Raw genomic sequence first — 20,304 nt, 5'->3', positions numbered from 1 at the left:
AGGCAAGCAAAATGCACGCCACAAAGCTGATGACTGAGGAGATAATGGGGATAATTAATAATGGCCAAACAATAAATCTTGCAGTGGTAGGACCATGGTCATAGGAACACATAGCTATGGTTCCTTAACAACACAGGAGCCTACCCATCCCAGTACTCTGTGTGCATTGGATTATCAGCTTTCTGGACAATGTCTGGGTATTTGTGGGTTGCCAGCAGTCTCTTTTTTTCTGGAAAGCTTTCAGTTGCAGAAATCACTTGCCAGTTAACTGGCAGCAAGCTGGAACAGACGGGATAAATATGTGTCTTATCTTAGACATAAATGTGTCATTCACAGAATATCCACATTTTGAGCATAATGCCAGTAAATTGTCTTAGACGTTAAAAACAAATAGAAGTTAGACTTGAGTGCATTCTCTTCATGCTAGGTTGTCAACATACCCCAGCATGAACAGTTTTGTGCTCTGAGAGAGGGTAAGCCTTTGGATAATATGTGAACTGGCACAATTGTTGTTGATTAGTCGTTTAGTCATGTCCGACTCTTCGTGACCCCCTGGACCAGAGCACGCCAGGCACTCCTGTCTTCTATTGCCTCCCGCAGTTTGGTCAAACTCATGTTCGTAGCTTCAAGAACACTGTCCAACCATCTCGTCCTCTGTCGTCTCCTTCTCCTTGTGCCCTCAGTCTTTCCCAACATCAGGGTCTTTTCCAGGGAGTCTTCTCTTCTCATGAGGTGGCCAAAGTATTGGAGCCTCAGCTTCACAATCTGTCCTTCCAGTGAGCACTGAGGGCTGATTTCCTTCAGAATGGATAGGTTTGATCTTCTTGCAGTCCATGGGCCTCTCAAGAGTCTCCTCCAGCATCGTAATTCAAAAGCATCAATTCTTCGGCGATCAGCCTTCTTTATGGTCCAGCTCTCACTTCCATACATCACTACTGGGAAAACCATAGCTTTAACTATACGGACCTTTGTCAGCAAGGTGATGTCTCTGCTTTTTAAGATGCTGTCTAGGTTTGTCATTGCTTTTCTCCCAAGAAGCAGGTGTCTTTTAGTTTCGTGGCTGCTGTCACCATCTGCAGTGATCATGGAGCCCAAGAAAGTAAAACCTCTCACTGCCTCCATTTCTTCCCCTTCTATTTGCCAGGAAGTGATGGGACCAGTGGCCATGATCTTAGTTTTTTTTATATTGAGCTTCATCTCCCAGAGCCCTTCATTTTTAGTAGTCTCTTTCTTCAATAGAGATTGGATATCCTGTTAGAGATTCAACGTGGTACTGTATTGCATTATATTTGGCTTTCTATCCAACGAAGGAGGAGAAGTGAAGGCACACATAGGCCCTAGATTGGCTTCCCTATCATAAGAGTGCTAAATTTTTCATGCAAGAAAATGAACCAAAAAAATAAATGGCTTCCCCCCTGTAATCTCTGACAAATGCCACGGGTTTTTACAAGCAGGCATCCATGGTAAGCAAAGACTGCTGAAATCACATTTACCATAGAAGCAGAATTAATATTTCCTTCCCTCAACCTTTTCTGTATATTATGGACTAATTATCTGCATATTTCTTGTCTGTACTGCTAGTGCTTGGTTTGCTTTTCTCTGTTCATGTGACATTCCGTCTCAGCATGTAGTATATGATTCTTGAAAGTTGCTTCTGACATTTGAGCAAAGAAATCAACTTATTTTAGGTAGGCCTGTTTGGTTTCTGTGCTTGTTGCCTGTTTCCCCTCCTTTGCCCCTGCCCAAATCACACACAAAGCCTAGCTTTAAAAAGGTGATGATCTTACATTAATATATTACTTTTTTTATTGGAGCAAATGGTGGCTAAAAAATAAACTATATTGAGGCTTGGGGGGGATCTTTGTCTCATCTGGATTGAGCTTCAGTTTCTTGGCTCCCATCCAGTCCATTACTGAGGCAAGACGAAGAGCATACTCCAAACCTCCACATAAACCCCACTCAGTGTTTTCATGTAGATGTTTAAAAGCAATAGGGGGTGAAGTTGAACCCCAAGAAACCCCACATTGACAGCTTCACGGGGCTGGAGAACACTCCCAAAGCAATCCCGTCTGGAAACATCCATCCAAGTAGGACCGGAACTACCACAAAGTGGTTCTACCAACCCCTAACTGACAGCTGCTTCAGAAGGGTACCATGGTTGATGGTATCAAAAGCCGGTGAGAGGTCGAGGGGAATGCCGTGTTCTTTCCTGTGGCTTATATATACTTTTTGCTGTTGCTTTCCCAATGAGATGTGAGCTGGGTAGCGAAGCATTATTATTAATTAGCCACTTGGCCTCCCAATGTACTTGCTTCTGTGTACATCTTGGTTGGTGAACTTTGACAAATACATGGAGGATAAGGCTTTAACAGTGGCTACCCATCATAAGGGACGCGGGTGGCGCTGTGGGTAAAACCTCAGTGCCTAGGACTTGCTGATCGTATGGTCGGCGGTTCGAATCCCCGCAGCGGTGTGAGCTCCCGTAGTTCGGTCCCAGCTCCTGCCCACCTAGCAGTTTGAAAGCACTCTTAAGTGCAAGTAGATAAATAGGTACCGCTTAATAGCGGGAAGGTAAACGGCATTTCCGTGTGCTGCGCTGGTGCTGGCTCGCCAGCTGCAGCTTCGTCATGCTGGCCACGTGACCCGGAAGTGTCTTCGGCCGGCGCCGGCTCACGGCCTCTAGAGCGAGATGAGCGCACAACCCTAGAGTCAGACACGACTGGCCCATACGGGCAGGGGTACCTTTACCTTTACCCTTACCCGTCATAATGGTGTTTTCTCTAGCTCCAGTATCAGAGGCAGTATTATTTATTTAAAGGCATTTACAAGCCTCTTAATATTTAATATCTCTTTAAGTGGTATACAAAAATACAAGCGTTTGAACAGAAAAAAGATTAGAAAACAGAAATCAAGTTATAAAATAGTCTAGTCTTACGAGTCAGCAAAAGACTAGGCAAAATACCCTACCAATCAAGTGAGACAACTGCTGGATGATGTTTCATTTATGGTAAAGGGAAGATGGTTACAGTGCAGGGCAATGACCAAAAATCCTTGTTTTTGTGTTACCACCCTATGATGTTCCGTGGTGCCACAAGTAAAATTTCTTCATAAAATATCTCTTTCCAGGAGTAGGTGGGCCTTCAGGCGACCTATTTCTGAGTTTATGGTTTTAAATGATAGCAACGCGACCTTGAACACAGCCCAGTAGCTCATCCGTAGCATGTGCACTTGCTTCACCATAAGTGCAACTTGTTCATCTCCAGATTCTACGCTTAGTATGGCGCAGCTTTCTGCACCAGCTGCAAGTGTCCAAACAAGTCCCAAACAAAGCCCCACATAGAGTGCCTTACAGAAGTCCAGTTGTGATGTTCCGAACGCTTGAATCATATCTACACCTTATATTTAAAGCACTATACTATGTGAACAGTCATGGTTTCCCCCAAAGAATCCTGGTAAATGTAGTTTGTAAGGAGAGTTGTTAGGAGACTCCTGCTCCCCTCCTGGAGCTACAGCAGGCATGGCCAAACTTGGCCCTCCAGCTGTTTTGGGACTACAACTCCAATCATCCCTAGCTAACAGGACCAGTGGCCAGGGATGATGGGAATTGTAGTCCCAAAACAGCTGGAGGGCCAAATTTGGCCATGCCTGAGCTACAGTATCCAGAGTTCCCTGGGAAGAGGCATTGATTTTTAAACCACTCTGGGAATTGCAGCTCTGTGCTGGCATTCGGGGCCTCCTCACTGTCAGCACCTTTGAAAATGACAGTTCCCTGGAAGCCATTACTGCTAAAGTGGCTTATTAGTGCTTTAATGGTAAGATGTGGGCGTGACTTTCAGAAAAACCGGGGGCTTGTGCAAACTTGCTTATCTAGCTTGTTCCTTAAACTACTCTGTTCTCCAACAGCAGCTACTGGGGTGGCTCAGAAAGAAATGCGCAGGAGGTGGTACGCTCACTCCATGGATAGCTCTGACTTTTCAGTCTGAAGGTGATCCTTTGGTTAGCAAGTGCCTTTTAAAACAGTTCATTAGTTGGGATTTTAATAGGAGGGACAATTCCATGGAGACTGTTCCTTTCATCTGCCGCAAACACATTTAGAAAATGACACTTCGCAGTTTTTTGCGGGCCCCGTTAAAGCAATCAACCTCATACAGTTGCCTCAAGTGTATAGCTTGTAAAAAGTTAGAGCAAGGCACCTTGGCTGCCACAGCTAAGGTTAATACTTGGGGTTGTTCATCATACTTGTAAAAAAAGGGGGGGAAAGCACAACACAGCAGGCAAGAGAAATGTAAATGTGTTCAGTTTCAGCTTAGAAGGTTGAACTGGTAATCTTAATTAAAAGTAATTTGATGCTGGCAAGTTGTTAGGTAGCTCAGGATGGCCTATAAAAAGTCTATGCAGCTGGTATGTGTTGGGCACCTGGGCAGGTGTTGGAAAATCAACAAGAAGAAACTGCAGCTGCCAACCATGTGCAAGATTCAGGCTTTTCTCCCCCTTATCGGCACAAATGCCATTTTTCAGGCAGCCTGCTTATAATCTTGCGTGTGGTGGCAGCTGTACACAATCAGCCGGCTGTGTAAGAAGCTGTCACAGCAGGATTGCTAAAGCAGCTCTAATATGGTTGTGTTGCGTGCTGTCAGCCTGCAGAGCTTCTGGTGTAGGAGCTACTGTTTAGTTTTATTTAGAGCATCATTATGCATGTTCCACTTCTCCAGAAGGAGTGTTGACACTCTTGGCTCCCAGGACAGGTTCTTCAGCTTCTCTTTAAGAGAGCACGAGTGAATGATGCTCTTCCCCTTCAGGTCTAGGTTCACATTGTGAACTCCTGTATTAGGGCATGCATGCTCTGACTGGCAGCAGCTCCCCAGAATCTCAGATAGAGACTTCTCATGACTATACTCCCTGCTGAAATACAAGGGGCATCTGGTTGTGAAAACAGGATGCTGAACTAGATGGTCCGTTGTCCTGATCCAGCAAGCTATTCTTACGCTCTTATCTCTGTTGGCATTCCACCAGCTTTTGAAGATGTGCCTGTTTACACAGGGATCTCTTGCATCTCTAATAATAATAATTTTTATTTATATACTGCCCTCCCTGGCCAAGGCCGGGCTCAGGGCGGCTAACACCAAATTTTTTCAAATTTATTTATTTACGGCTATTAGCCCATAAAATGTACAAACATAAAAGCACAGAAACATAAAAACCAATACATCTAACAACAGAAGGGGAACACCACGATGCAAGGGTGGGTCATTGAGCAGTGACAAATAACAGCTTGGGGCCCGGAAAGATCCAAGGGACGGTTCACAGAAAAAGGAGAACTGGAGACGAGATCCGTCATGCACTCTCATCATAACTGTCCGATTAGTTTTTGTTGTTGATGTTGTTTTTTGGTGGTTTTTGTGTGTGAGATAACCGCATTCAGGAATCTCGCCACCTGCAGAGTTACAGAAGGATCTGTATCCTGCAAAAGCAGTACGGCATGTGACTCAACAGGCCTGCCAACCAAGCGCAGTAAAGCAGGACCCAGGAATTTAGTCCTGGCTGTGCTATGTAAAGGACAGTTGAACATTATATGTGGAAGAGATTCAACTGTTTTCCCGTCACACTCGCATAGCGGAGACACCAAACCCTTGGAAAATCTGTGGCTCAGCAGGTTCGATGGAAAAACATTGAACCTTGCACGAATAAATGCAAGTCGGTGTGGTACAGATGAAAGAGATGACATATATGATGGAAGGCCAAGTGGTGGGGTTATTCCATGATACCTGGGGGAGCAGACACCCCCACCCCTGGAGAGGTTGTGTTGATTTTCAATGTCTGCTAATCTTTGCTCGATAAGGCTTTTGGCTGAGCGTAGGTTCATCTTTAAGGAGTCCGCTGGGGAAATTCCGATGCTCAGAAGTTTGGCATGGATTTTTCCTACCCACGGATTAACAAAGTCATCCCGCCAGAGGCACTGAAAGAGGTAATGGTCGGGAAGCCTATGCCAGCTGGACAGCCAGTAGCCAAAGACTCGCTTCCAGATGACAGTCTCCAATGATGCAATCCTTAGCTCCAGATGTATGGCTGCATTGCTCACACACATGGGGAGTTTCAGGAGGCGACGGAGAAACTGATTCTGCAATGTCCCCAGCGATGTTAAATTGGACCCTGGGGCCCAGAGTGGGGCAGCATAACAGAGGGTGGAAACCACTTTTGCGTGGTACACCTTCAATGCAGAAGGGATGTGGGAGGCTCCGTCGACCGCAAAAAATTGGAGTAGAGTGTAAAGTATTGTTAACACCAAATATATAATACATTAAAAACACAAAATCAAACAATTGATTAAAACGCAGTTCAAAATCAGAATAAAATTAAGTGGCCAACCCATGAATCACAGCCATGAAGGTAGGAATATTAAATATTCGCCAGGCCCGGTCACCCGTGCTGGTCCCATATGGGCCAATGGAAAGGGCGAAGGGGGCCACTTACATACAGGGTTTCATGGAAAGAAGGGGGTCGGACTGGGCCTGGACCAAAAGCCTAGCGAAACAGTTTGATCTTGCAGGCCCTGCGGAAAGATGTCAAATCCCGCAATATCCTATTGACCTGAGTGTCCTATTTTCATTTCTGTACTATTTTTTAATAGGATTGAGTTTTTAAAAAAGTATTTAAATATCTTTTGAGTGGAATTCGAACAATAGAATCATAGAATTGTAGAGTTGGAAGGGACTCCGGGGGTCAACTAGTCCAACCCTCTGCAATGCAGGAATCTCAGCTAAAGCATCCATGACAGATGTGGATTTCCAATCTCTGCTTTAAAAATCTCCAATGAAGGAGAGTTCAGAGCCTCCCAAGGAAGTTCATTCAACTGTTGGAACAGCTCTTACTGTCAGAAAGTTCTTGCTGATTTTTTTATATTTAAATTATGGATGGTTATATTTAAACTTTGCACAACTGGCTTTTATGCTGTGGAAGTGATGTAAGTCAGTAGTAGATCATCTCGTTTGCATGCAGACAGTTCCAGGTTCTATCCCCAACATCTGCATGTAGGGCTGGGAGAGTACTCCTGTCTGAAACCCTGAAGAGCCACTGCTGGTCAGTGTAGACAATGCCAGTTCCTCCAATGGTATGACTCAGTTATAAGGCAGCTTTCTATGTTCCTGCTTTTTAAACCTCTCAGAAGCCTATTTTGACATTTAAGTGCATATTAATCGAGGTGGTGGTGCTGGTGATGCCAAGGAGATTGAACTTCAGGCCTACTGCAGCCATGGTCCCGCCTGTAAATGCTTGAGCCTTTAGCTGTGCTACTATTTGTTGTAGCATGGCATTCAAAGGGTACTTGAAATTCAGGTGCAATATCTGGAACAGAGGTCCCCAAACTTATAGGGCCTACCCCCCCCCCTTTTAGGAAACAAATTACTCTGCGCCCCCCCTGCAAATTTACCTTCTTTAAGCGAACAAACAGAAAGATGCGGTGACAAATTTGCGTTCTTTTATGGATCTGTATTTCTACCTGTGTACGCATGGTTTTTCAAAGCTGGATGAGGATGGGGACGAGGCCCCATGGGGTGGACCCAAGTGAAGCTTTCTGGCTCAGTCTGCTCCGCCCCAGGCACAGGGCCAGCACCGCAGCCTGCAGTGAGGCGGGAAAGTATTTGATCCCCTGCTAAATTTGCCCATTTGCCCCCTGACGAAGAAATGACCAGTTCATAATTTTAATGGTAGGTTTATTTCTGGGGGTTTTCTTGTTGTTATTCTGTCTCTCACAGCTACAATAAACCTACCTTTAAAATTATGGACTGGTCATTTCTTCATCAGAGGGCAAACGGGCAAATTGAGCAGGGGATCAAATACTTTTTCTCTCACTGTAACTGCCATTGGCCAAATAGTCAGGCAAGTTGTGGTCCACTTCCTGGGCATGGGTGAAGACTAAAAGGGTTCACCCAAGCATGGGAAAAACCCTCACCTCCAGCACGACTGCTGTATCCAGGGGAGGTGTTGTTGCCGTCCCACAGTGGCGCCCGACCTGGCGGTAAGCATCATTACACAACAGATGAAACATGTACAAATGGTTTCTCAAAAATCTCTTCTTTCTCTATGTTTCCACCACCCCCTTATTTTTATTCAATGTCCCCCTATTGCACCTAAGGCTACTACTGCCCCCCTTGGGTTTCAGCATGCCCAAGGAGCAGCATCGCCCATTTTGGGAAACATTGATCTAGAGGTTCTCCCTACTTCATTGCCCACCAGTAGTGCAGAATACTGGGTTGTCTTCTCTCTGTCCAGTAGGTGGCAGGACCTAGAAGAAAGATACTCCCCTGGGAATTGCACTTCCTGGCCAGAGCTAGCCTTTCCCTTGCCTTATCAGGAAATGCATGCTGGTCTGCCCCTGAGTTGAATGTCCTGATGAAGCAATTGGGACAACTTCACCAAGAGTATGTGGCACGAGTCATCCCTTGGAGACAGATGCTATCATGGAAGCTGTATGCTACAGGGCTGGGAGCTGTCTCAGCCCTCTGATAGATTGCCGAGTACTTTGTTTTGTCCTTTTGTTAAATCTACAGTAAAAAGGGTTTTATGTGACCATAAAACTTCTGCCTCCTATGCTAGCAATTTTCACTTATGTCTGCCAGTTACATTACCAATTCAAAACAACCTCATGCTGACTGCTGCAGCGAGATGGTTTGAATTAGTGTTTTTATATTCCCATGCGAAATGTTGTTTTATTTGGAAGCTTTTTATAAGAATAACCCTGTGTTTCTTGGATTTAAGAGGCTATCTTATGTAAAAACACAGCGTGCACAACTGTGTAGCAAAGCTGCAAAGTCTGCATGTTGGCCATATTGTCTAGGTGTGGGGGCTTCCCAAAATGGGCTGTGCCATGGGCACAGATGGTGCCTTCATAGATTAGGTGTCTGACAACCAAAGAAAAGACTTGCCCTTGTAAAGATGCCACCCAGTTCCAGGTACATACATTTTAATCTGCCTGGGTCTTTTCATTACATTATTGGATTAGAACTTCGATTAAGAACTTGCTTTCTTATTTGACAGCATTTATATACGGCTCAATAACAGTGTTCTCTGGGTGGCAACTGCGCACTGGTTAATTTTATTATTTTAAATTCATTGTTTTTATTATTTTATATTCATTGTTCATAACTCACTGATCATAAGCCACCCTGGAAGCATGTCAAACTGAAAAGCCATGGTGTTTACACTTGCTAAATTTATTCTTAATTTCCATTGTGCCTTAAGTGTGCATAGCACTTTACAATATGCAGTGGGAAAGGTCTCTACCCCAAGGAGCTTACAATCTCAAATTTAGCCCAGAGGAGACCAGAGAAGGGGAGGCAAGGACTAAACAGGAAAGCAATTTGCAGTTGTTTTAGTTTTATGTACTTAAGCTCAGTTCACACTGGGTTACAGTAAGACATAGATCTTCAACCAGAGGGTTAGGATGTACAGGAATGTCAGGCAGACGACAGCTGAGAAACAGAGTTAACGGGCTGGAGCAATTGAGAAATGCATTGGCTGGCTTCACATTTTTCCCCACGTTTTGATTTTTGCATAGCATACATTCTCTCTCTCTCTCTCTCTCTCTCTCTCTCTCACACACACACACACACACAAACACACACAAAATGATTTGCAATATATTGCCAGGTCAAAAATTATGAAACCGCAATCACGATTTGGACTTCAAACCGGTTTTGGGCGGTATATCAATATTCTGCCCATCCCTAGCTTCTACAGCATGGGTAGGCAAACTAAGGCCCGGGGGCCAGATCCAGCCCAATTGCCTTCTAAATCCGGTCCGCAGACGGTCCGGGAATCAGCAGGTTTTTACATGAGTAGAATGTGCCCTTTTATTTAAAATGCATCTCTGGATTATTTGTGGGGCATAGGAATTCATTCATTATTATGTTTTCAAAATATAGTCCAGCCCCCCACAAGGTCTGAGGGACAGTGGACCAGCTCCCTGCTAGAAAAGTTTGCTGACCGCTGTTCTACAGCTTTGTAAACTTCTGGAAGGAATCTATGCTGGGACCAGAATGTGCAGGTATCAGTTGTGCCCACATCAGACAGTCTCACATATTCTGGTGGGCTATAAGGAAAGAGCACAGAGCTGTGAATGTATGTCAGAGGGATATTTTAGTGTGTTGAAGAGGATGGAAAGAGATTTGTAGCTGGCTGTGTTCTAATCACAGGAGTGGAACGGAATGGCTGTGGATACCTGTAGGAATCCAACAGCAGGTGAAAGAAACTAGAAGAAGGTGAGAGAAGGAAATGATTGAAATGTGTGGGAAGGGAAAGTGGAATAAGATGTCAACAGTGAGAGAAAGGCAACAGGCTGACAGCTGGAGCGTAGAGAATTGTGAAAGAAGGCAAGAATGGCAGCAGAAGGGACTGGGAGAATGCAAGAAGGAGGCAAAGAGAAGGCAGGAGGTGTGAACAGGTGACAGAGGACAAAAAGTGCAAGGAGGTAGGGAGGGGCAAAGTGAGAGAAAGAAAGGCAGTGGCAAAAGAAATGGAAGGAAGGGGAGATGCAGGAAGTGAGGGAAAGTTCATAGAATCATAGAGTTGGAAGGGACCCCAAGTGTCAATTAGTCCAACCCCCTTCAATGCAGGAATCTGGCCCTGGATGCACTTGAATCACCAATCTTCCAGTTAACAGCCAAATTCACTGGTACCTCTGGATGTGAACGGGATCCGTTCCAGAGCTCCGTTTGTATTCGGAGCAGGAGGCAACCCATGTGCATGGGTTGCGAGTCACCACTTCTGCGCATGCACATGTCATTTTGAGCATCTGCTCATGCGCGAGCAGCGAAACCCAGAAGCAATGCGTTCCGTTACTTCCGGGTCGCCGCAGAGCGTAACCTGAAAACGCTCAACCTGAAGGGACTTTAATCCGAGGTATGACTGTACCACAGAATCCTGTTGGATGCCTGAAATTATTATTTTTATAATAAAATGCAAACATAATAATTATGACTTGCCCTCTTGCTCTGTATCAAAGCAGGCTTCACTGAAAGGGAAGCAGAGAGAGGGCAGAACTATTAAAGTTGTGTGAAATGTGGCAAGATGCCAGCAGATGAAAGTGATCAAAGCTGTTGAGGCATTTAGAAACATAGCATTCCCGTTTTCCAAACAAGCCACTCGAGATATTTTTTTCAACGAAAGGACAACTAGTTTTTGAAGAGCAGGAAAACTTTGTTCCATCTATGACAGAAGGAGGAAGTGTTCTGATCCACTTTCCTCACAGATCTGCTCCAAATCTAATTTTACAGTTTGGGCTACGTTAAAAAAAAATCATTCAAAGAAAAATACTGAGACTTTGGTTGAGGTGCTATTTGGAAAATGTCCTTGACGGGTTTCTGACTGTTGCACTGTTTTTTTCAAATGAAGATCATACAGTAAATTTTGCTTCTATCAAAAGAAATATTATATCTCTCAAAAAAAATGTGTGAAGATTTATAGCAGATACGATCATGATTCACTGTGGGTGCAAGAGTCACCAGAATTAAGCTTTGAGTTGCAGAAATAATTCCTTGAACTGTCTTGTTACACAAGTGTAAAAGTGCAAGTTCAACAGATAGCATTACTGAAGTTCTGGATTTCGGTTAGTAAAGAATACCCAGGAAGCTGCCATTCATCTGCTGCCATTTGGTACTACCTATCTTTGTGATACTACCTGTCTTTGTGAACAAGACTTCTCAACAGTGGTAACCGTAAAAACAAAAAAAGCCCCAGATTTTAGCTGTAGGAAATGAGATAGGAGTTAGCCTTTCTAATATCACCCCTCACCGGAATGAAATCTGGAGAACATAGGCAGAACATCCCACTGAAATTGTGAGGGGGTCTATTTTTAAGTCACTGCTTCTTGATAAAGTATAAAAATCACTGGGTTTTTATTTAGGAGCAATGCTAAGGTAACACTATGTATATTGCTTTGTGAATTGCCATTTTAGGATCGATAAAGTGTGTTAACACCAGTAAGTGTAAACTGAAAGTGAAAGTTTGAAAGTAGGTCCATCTTGCAGGTTGTGAGTCAGAGGTGGGTCTTTGGTGTGGTCCAGTTGAAGACCACTGCAGTAGGGCATGGAAACCAGGGGGTTGTGCCATATGGAGGCAGCAGGAGGGGATGGAGTTGCTTATAGATACAGCTACTTGCCACAGGCTTTGGTTTCTGTGCTACAGTTTCTTTCGCCATCTGCAAAACCAAATATTTATAGATGATTAGGTATGATCTTTGCAATTTACAATATACAGTGGTACCTCGGGTTACATACGCTTCAGGTTACAGACTCTCCTAGCCCATAAATATTACCTCGGGTTAAGAACTTTGCTTCAGGATGAGAACAGAAATCGTGCAGCGGTGGCGCAGCAGCAGGAAGCCCCATTACCTAAAGTGGTGCTTCAGGTTAAGAACAGTTTCAGGCTAAGAACGGACCTCCAGAATGAATTAAGTATGTAACCAGAGGTACCACTGTATAAGTTAAAAGGGTAAATAATTATTCATGGTCCAAACTAAAGTTATATTGTGTGGAGGGTTGTGAGTCTCACTATATTTTAATGTTGGCATTAAAAAAAGAGGTGTATTTGATGCAGAGAATGGGTGTCTGTTTCAGTGGAGCTGAAAAGACCTGGGAGATTACATTCTTTCTGTAGCTTGATGGCACAGCTTTATATTAATCAATATATTACTTTGTCTCTTTCCCCCAGAAGTCCTCATGAAAAGAAGAAAAGGAGATCTCACTCCCACACCAAGTCCAAAGCGAGGTCTCATTCGCCATCCATCTCTCCAGGCAAACAATCTGCACATAAGAACTCCACCCATTCAGCCAGTGTCTCTCCTGTGGAGAGTAGGGGATCCAGCCAAGAACGTTCTGGGTAATGAGCCCTTTCTAAATTCTAGGCACTGGCACTTCCCTGGTGCAAAACACTGCAGCTAGACTGTTGATGGGAAATTTTAGGAACCAGGGCAGTGACTTGATCCTTTTTACTGCTTAGCAGGATAATACAGAAGGATTCATACACACAGCAAATGAGGCAGGATTGTATAATGTTGTGCAGCAGGCGAGGCGTCATAATTTTTGGAAGCTCTCCTGCATTTAAAGTTCCAGCAGCAGACTACTTCTTTTAAGTGGAAAACCAGCACTTCTCCATGATGTGCCAGTTTTCTAATTGCAAGAATTTTTATTTTTTGCATGATAGCAATTTTTATTTTTTGCATGATACCTCAGGTTTAATTAAGGATTTTCTTCAGTCAGAAGTCAAATACAGTCATACCTTGGTTCTTGAACAGAATGCGTTCCAGGAGTCGGTTCAACTTGCAGAACTGTTCGAAAACCAAGACGCGGCTTCCAATCAAAAGCTGCGCCAGACATTTGGCTTCTGAAAATCGTTCAAAAACTGGAACGCTCACTTCCAGTTTCCGATCATTTGGGAGCCAAAATGTACGAGTTCCAATGCTTAGCCTCTGTCCTGTGAATACAACCACCTCACTGGATTCATCACGGTTTAATTGTGGTTTCCCTAGGTTCTCCATAGTGATGGGTTTTGTTTTGTTTTTGTTTTTTTCTATTCTCCTGCTTTGAATGAGAGAGCACTGGATGCTGGGCTAGGATGTTGCAAGTCACTCCAATGAGCTGCTGCTGCTGAGAGAATTTGACATATCTCTCAAGTGCATGGGGAAAATGGTAGTCAGTGTCCTTTGGCTCTCTTTCAGCTGTAACTTAGCACCAACTGCAGTCATAAACCACTTATGAGAATACACCAAGGATGAGAGAATTCACATAGCTCAGAACGGGTTCCATTTATCTAGATATGTTTTAAATCATGGCACCTCCATTTGATGATACCCAATTATGTTTAGCCTTACTTAAACCTTAACCTGACTACTCATAGGTACCCACATCAATTGTCTCATTAATCTTTACAAGAAGCCTAGAAGGCAGACGAGTATCATCAATACGGGGACAGGGAGGTGGTGGGATGACAGGCTTTGAGGGGCTTGTTAAGACTTTCTGCTGAATTCATGGCAGAGTTGAGATTTGAACTTAAAGCTCATTCTCTTAGCCAATACATTTCATTCACTTGGGGATTTTTTCATGTTTGAAGTATCTGGATATATTATATCTGTGCATTAATTGTCTATTACTTGACTGTCTTGACTGAATGTCCCCCTTTTAAAAATTCTTTTAGGGGAGTTTCTTTGGAAAAAGACGGCCAGATCTCTTCAGCGATTGTGTCGTCAGTGCAGAGTAAAATAACTCAGGTACCACTTGAAACGTTCCATTTAGTAATGATTACTAAATTGTCTCAATTTTGTAATGCTCACATTGCATTTTGTTTGAATTGCTGTTTTCAGTATTGAAAAGAGCACTGCAAATGGTATGTAATCAGCATATACTTCCAGATTTTAAACCTGTTTTGTTACAAAGCTGTAGTCTCTGGTATTGCTCCCTTGAATGACTCTTCCCATTCCCCTTTTCTGCCTCTTACACCTGGAATTCTCTCCCGACTGTATAGTGTCCCCTTCCCTTCCCTTCCCCTCCCCACCCCCGCTTCAAACCGATCCGCAGACCCTTGCTTTTCCACAAATACCCTCCAACACTCACATGCACACACACAGAGCAAAGTCTTTGTAATGATCATCGGTTAAGGGTACCCAGCCCCACAGCCTCTTTCCCAAGGTTCTTGAGTCACTGTAGTTTTGACCAAAAAGCAAGGTAAGCTTGATCATCAGTGGCTTGGATCACAGGGAGGGGAGGAAAACAGAGTGGATGTAGCCCCCCAACCGTGTCCCGCACATGCTCCCCTTCTTCCCATCTATGCAAGTGGCTTCCAGTCTCCTGCTTGGGAGAAGCAAACCACTGCACTTGGACAAAATTCTCTTTCCCCAACCATGGCAAATCCAGCTCTACCTGGCACAGCTTGCTGCAACCCCTCCCTGTGAGTCCTTTCATCACACACACATCACTTCACATACCCCCTCCCTCCCTCCCGTTCATCATGGTGATAAGCATTTTGCTACTTGTAAACTTACAGAATATTTCTAATTAAAGCTGATGAGTACTTTGGAAATAATTAGAATATGTTGTTAACTAGAATAGTGCAAGAACCACTGCACTGTCAAAACATACGATGAGGTTTGTTTACTGATCTGGGTATAATAAGAGCACCCCCTACTTCGTTGTGGGTCACCACTTTAGTGCAGTGCCTTGAATCATCACATCTAGCCTTCGGCACACTAAGCAAAGTGCATAGAATGTGTTCAATTTCCTTCACGCAATATAGTCAAGAAAACAATAATTCTGTGATCACACTGTTCAGTTTCACTTGTCTTAAAAATGCATCTTTTTGTTTTGCTTATTGCAAATTTAATTTGACTCGGCAGGATAGCTCCTAAACGGATATTTGAATTTCTCTTAATATGTTAGTCTTGAGAAATTGTGTTTGGTGCTTTTAATAATTTGTGTCATTTTTCAAGAGTGCAATTATTGAACAAGCAGCGTTCTGCTTGCTGTTTTTGTTAGATGTGATCCTTTTATACTTAAATGGATAGAACTTGGTGGAGTTTTGATTAAGAGAATTAACTCCTCTAAAGGAGATGCAGCCCGATCCTGGAGAGCCTTGCGTGGCTTTCAGAGTCTCCCCACACTCCCTCTTTAAATCTATGAGGTTTAAAGGGGAAACATGGGGAGACTTTCAGAGCCCTTAGCATGTGGGAGGTGGGTACGGGGGTTCAGTGTACAGCATATTTTTTCATCTTCCCCACCTGCCACCTGCTTGCTCATCTGTTCAGATACAGTGGTGCCCCGCAAGACTAATGCCTCGCAAGACGGAAAACTCGCTAGACAAAAGAGTTTTCCGTTTTGGAGGTGCTTCACAAAACGAATTTCCTATGGGCTTGCTTCACAAGACAAAAATGTCTTGCGAGTTCCTGCGGTTTTTTTCCCCTCCCCCCCTTTTTCTAAGCCGCTAAAAGCCGCTAAACCGCTCATAGCGCTAAGCCGCTAAGCCGTCAATGGGCTTGCTTCGCAAGACGAAAAAACCGCTAGACGAAGAGACTCGCGGAACAGATTCTTTTCGTCTTGCGAGGCACCACTGTATTTAAAGGGGCAGGTGGGAGAGAGCAGAAAGAGAAATTGGACCCACTGGCATGCCAATATTACCCATAGAGACAGGTTCCTCACCCCTGAAATAAACCATCATGCGTACGTGTCCTGCAGCCCATTTCTCTGCCTTCAGTAAAAGTGTGGGTCTTTCAAATCATAGTGAGTAATTTAGACCTTTCAGACTATAGCAAGTGAGTAATTTAAGACTGCCACAGTTCTCAGTTTACCTAAAAGATTACATTGTGCTCTGGGATATCTCCTGCATAAAGTGCAAGCGGAGTTGCAATTCAGTGCCTTTGGCTTCTTTAGAAATTTGTTTGAAAATGCTTCTCGGCATCCTGGAATAGCTCACTTTACAGCGGACGTTTTAAGTCCTCTGCATTTCACCTGTTTGCCTCAGGATTTAGAAACTGTGTCTTTGCCAAGAAATTCTGTATGCAAGTTCAGGCGTTGGAAGGTTAGGGCCATGCATACAAGCCCTGCCATCAGTTTACCCACACTTGTCGTCCCCCATCTACTCAGGTCCCCAGCTTCCCTGTGTTGAGTGGGGAAGATCTGCAGGGGGCTGCTACTCATGTAGGACGTCTTGTGAATTGGGAGCCCTGATATATCAGGGTCTCCAGTCATGTGCAGTGTTCTGCTGGTGTTCAGGCAAACACAAGAACAAGCCAACAGCAGACCTTCCCGCTCAACACAGGGAAGACCTGTTCACAAATTCAGTTTTGTATGTTCAGGAAAATGCCTGGAACACCCTTTGTATTACTTTTTCTACATTTGGCCTTTTATCAGTTGAAAAAATCTCCTTTTTTTGTATGGTACATGCAATTTCTGTCTCTATATCGAAGGTAGCCAACATGTTACTCTCCAGATATTCCTGGAGTCCAGCTCCCATCATCCCTGACGGCTGGTTGTGCTGGCTGGGGCTGATGGGAGCCACCACATTGACTTTTCCTGCTGTGTACAATGTGAACATCCTCAGCACGACTTTTCTGAAAAGCTCTCAATGTTTCCTGTATTTGTTGCAGGATCTTATGGCCAAGGTGAGGGCAATGCTCGCAGCTTCCAAAAACATCCCAACTAGTGCCTCCTGAGACCAGAAGGAGGGACTCTTCAGAATACCGTGTACAGAAGGAAACTTGGTTCCAGTGGTTCCCAACAGCAGAGTTCAAGGAGCTGACATCCTTGTTGTGTACAGAAGATCTCATTGGAACTTCAATGATTTTTCCACGTCAAACTTCCTTTTGATAAAATAAGCCTTTGGGGGTTTTGTAAATTACGTTTTGACCAGTTCTTCAGTAAGAATCTTACCATGAGCAATGTCTGTATATTTGTAAATAAAATGTTCCTGCGGATGTTAACACAAATTAAAATGCAGATAAACCATTTTTATTAGATACTTTCTGGAAATTAGTTTTTTTTCCCTCTTATTTGATTTCTTTGGATCCACTTTTCAGTCTGGGTTCTCCAAAGCGGTGTGACAAATGAAAAATTGCAGCATAAAGTCATAAAAAAACTAAAGGCAAAGGGACATTGTTTATGAAGACCCTGCGCCAAAGGAAAACTCTTTAACTGTCTAGACAGGTGCCCATTTTATAGTAGTGTATGGTACTCTAGTGAAGAGTCTGTTCCAAAGATTAAAGACCATATCTGGGGGAATCTTGTTCTTAAAAAGGCTGGGGGCCCTAAGACAATAGTTCCACTCTTGAACAAGAATTGAGTTTCCTCAAATATACCAGATTCTGATTAGAAAGGGCTTTAAAGGTAAGCATCAGCCCTTTGAATTTAGCCTGAAAACTAGTCAGCAGCCAATGGAGTTCATATAAAATAGGCATGTTAATTTCCCTTCCGATATCAAAGGTGTACAGTCTGAAACTAATTTTATTAGAGCTTCTGCCACTTGGTACTAACTGTAGTCAATGGAAGAGTGAATTCCGTCTGGAATAAGAGTTATAATAACATGAATACAAAAAAATATAATTAATCTGACTTTGACGGTTAAAATATAAAAAAAAATCTCCTAAAGCTTTTAGCATCGACCGTTTTGAAATATGAAAAACTGTTCAGTGTGTCATTGAAGCATACCACTTCACGTACCCTTAGTCACTGACCTATTTTTCTTTGACATGTTCTTAGATCTGCCATCATTTCCCCAAATGCAAAACAGCTACCATTCTCCAGAGATCCAAGACTTCTCTTATTTAACTCCCCACTCCATGCTAAAGGGGGAAATAGTCTTGAAAGTTAGTGAAGATGCTATCTTGCTTTTATAAATGGCTAGTGGCAAATAGCAATTATATGCTAAATCTTGTGAGCTTCCTATAATTACAAATTCATTTATCATACAGATTGAAGTTCAGTGCAATAACCCTTTTCAAAATAAAGTGGCAATATTTTAAACAGTGGCTTAGAGGCGGGGGGGGGGGGGACCAGGAGATAAAAATGTTAATCAGTGGCCTGTTTCCATAGTTCTTAAGCAATATAGTTTTACAGTATATTGTGTGATAATAACCCTTTAAATTTGACTGTTTAAAAGTAAGAGAAAAGACAACCAATTCTTTAGGCTGGATATGATCTATAGAAAGAACAGTTCCCTTAATTAAAAGGTCAAGTATTTTGTCCTCCTGTTAATTTATTTCAACTGGTAGAGCAGGTGGAATGTTTCACATTGTGAAACTGATAATAGGAAAGAGTGGGATTAACCATTACTACATCCAGTTAAGGAAATGATCCATTTAATACTCCATTTCAAGACAGCTTAGTCTATCAAAACTATTTTCATTATCAATATCTGAGATGACGATCAACGCAAAAATCCTCAAAAATATGTTGCTCAGACAGGACTAGCATCACGTGAGGAAGGACACAGTTTGACAGTCCTCAAAAGGAAGTTTCCCACCGGCTAAAACCCCTTTAATTGTTTTATTTATTACTAAAATTTATGTGCCGCTAGCCTGCGGGATTTTTACAGCAGCTTGGAGTCACACTTCTAAAATGTTCCAAATGCACCATGCAAAACCAGAGCGTAAAATCTAAACAGCATCAATTCAGCATCACCAGCCATTTCCATCTCCTTTAAAATGAGTGGAAAACCATCAGTTCAACAACCAAAATACTTGTGCAAAAAGTGTGTGTTCTTTTTAAAAAAAACAACAGTGAAAGACAACATGTCTTACTAATGGCATTGAACAAAGTCTTCAGTTATTTTCCACACTCTTCAGTGGGAGATGCCTTCCTAGTTTCCTTCTCTGCTGAATCAGGAACTAAGCAACATGGAGAATTGAAGGAGATGGCTAAAGTGGTAGAGCACATGCTACTTTGCAGTTTCTACCAAGAAAGACATGGATTTGATCCCCAGCATCTCTGGTGGATTAGCATGTGATCACCTGTGTTGTCTCAGGGATAATTTCATTGCACTTTTACAATTAGAAATGCAAGGGGAAAGCTTTGCTCGAGCAGCCTTCAACAACCTTTTGCCCTCCAGATATTTTGGACCACCACACCCACCAGCCTCGGGCAGCCCAGCCATGCAAAAAGATATCTTGCCTCTCCCCAAAAGGGAGACTGGAATCAGAGGACAGGTTGCTTTTTATGGCTGATGGAAAGGCTAGCTCATTGTTCGTCACCATATGAGGAAAACTTCCAAGAACCAATTTTAATAATTACATGAAAAGCATGGTCATCTAATCCAGGTTTAGTCCTTTTAAAGCAGGCGTGGCCAAACTTGGCCCTCCAGCTGTTTTGGGACTACAACTCCCATCATCCCTAGCTAACAGGACCAGTGGTCAGGGATGATGGGAATTGTAGTCCCCAAACCACTGGAGGACCAAGTTTGGCCATTCCTGTTCTAAAGAGAGTGTACCTCTTAACACATGGTGGTCAACTTGACTTGCATTGGTGGGAGAAGCTGTATGGGTATCAGGCAGTGGCTTAGCTTAGGATCTGTTCCACCTGTTCATGTTGTGCGTTAGCTTCAGGTACTGCATGAATTGCTTGGGCGCAATTAATCTTTGCAAATGTATCGGCTATATGAACAAACACTGCATTTTGTCTAAAAAGCTCAAGATGGCCAGTGCTGTGTGGTATTCTCAGAGACCCCACCCCTTACTTAGACTCCTTTGCAGCCTAGTTGAGTGCTTTTATCTGGCTGAAATGAGTTGAATGCTGACAATACTACTTGCTTGCTTGGTTGAATGATACAGAA

At 43.3% G+C, this 20,304-nt stretch overlaps 1 protein-coding gene across 8 annotated transcripts in view; it reads left to right on the top strand.

Moving 5' to 3' along the window:
* SFSWAP (splicing factor SWAP) overlaps positions 1-17,497 on the top strand; it is a 101,540-nt gene extending 84,043 nt beyond the window's left edge. For all 8 annotated transcript variants that reach the window (XM_083717072.1, XM_083717078.1, XM_083717073.1 and 5 more), the window contains 3 exons: positions 12,706-12,873; positions 14,188-14,260; positions 17,129-17,497. In XM_083717072.1, coding sequence (XP_083573198.1) covers positions 12,706-12,873; positions 14,188-14,260; positions 17,129-17,194 — 307 coding nt within the window. In that variant the 3' untranslated portion in view covers positions 17,195-17,497. The remainder of the gene's footprint in view (positions 1-12,705; positions 12,874-14,187; positions 14,261-17,128) is intronic.
* The last annotated feature ends 2,807 nt before the right edge of the window (positions 17,498-20,304 follow it).

The sequence above is a fragment of the Podarcis gaigeae genome (genome assembly GCF_964106915.1).
Source record: "Podarcis gaigeae genome assembly, chromosome: 16".
Lineage (NCBI taxonomy): Eukaryota > Metazoa > Chordata > Lepidosauria > Squamata > Lacertidae > Podarcis > Podarcis gaigeae.
This window is presented reverse-complemented; position numbering and strand designations above follow the sequence as displayed.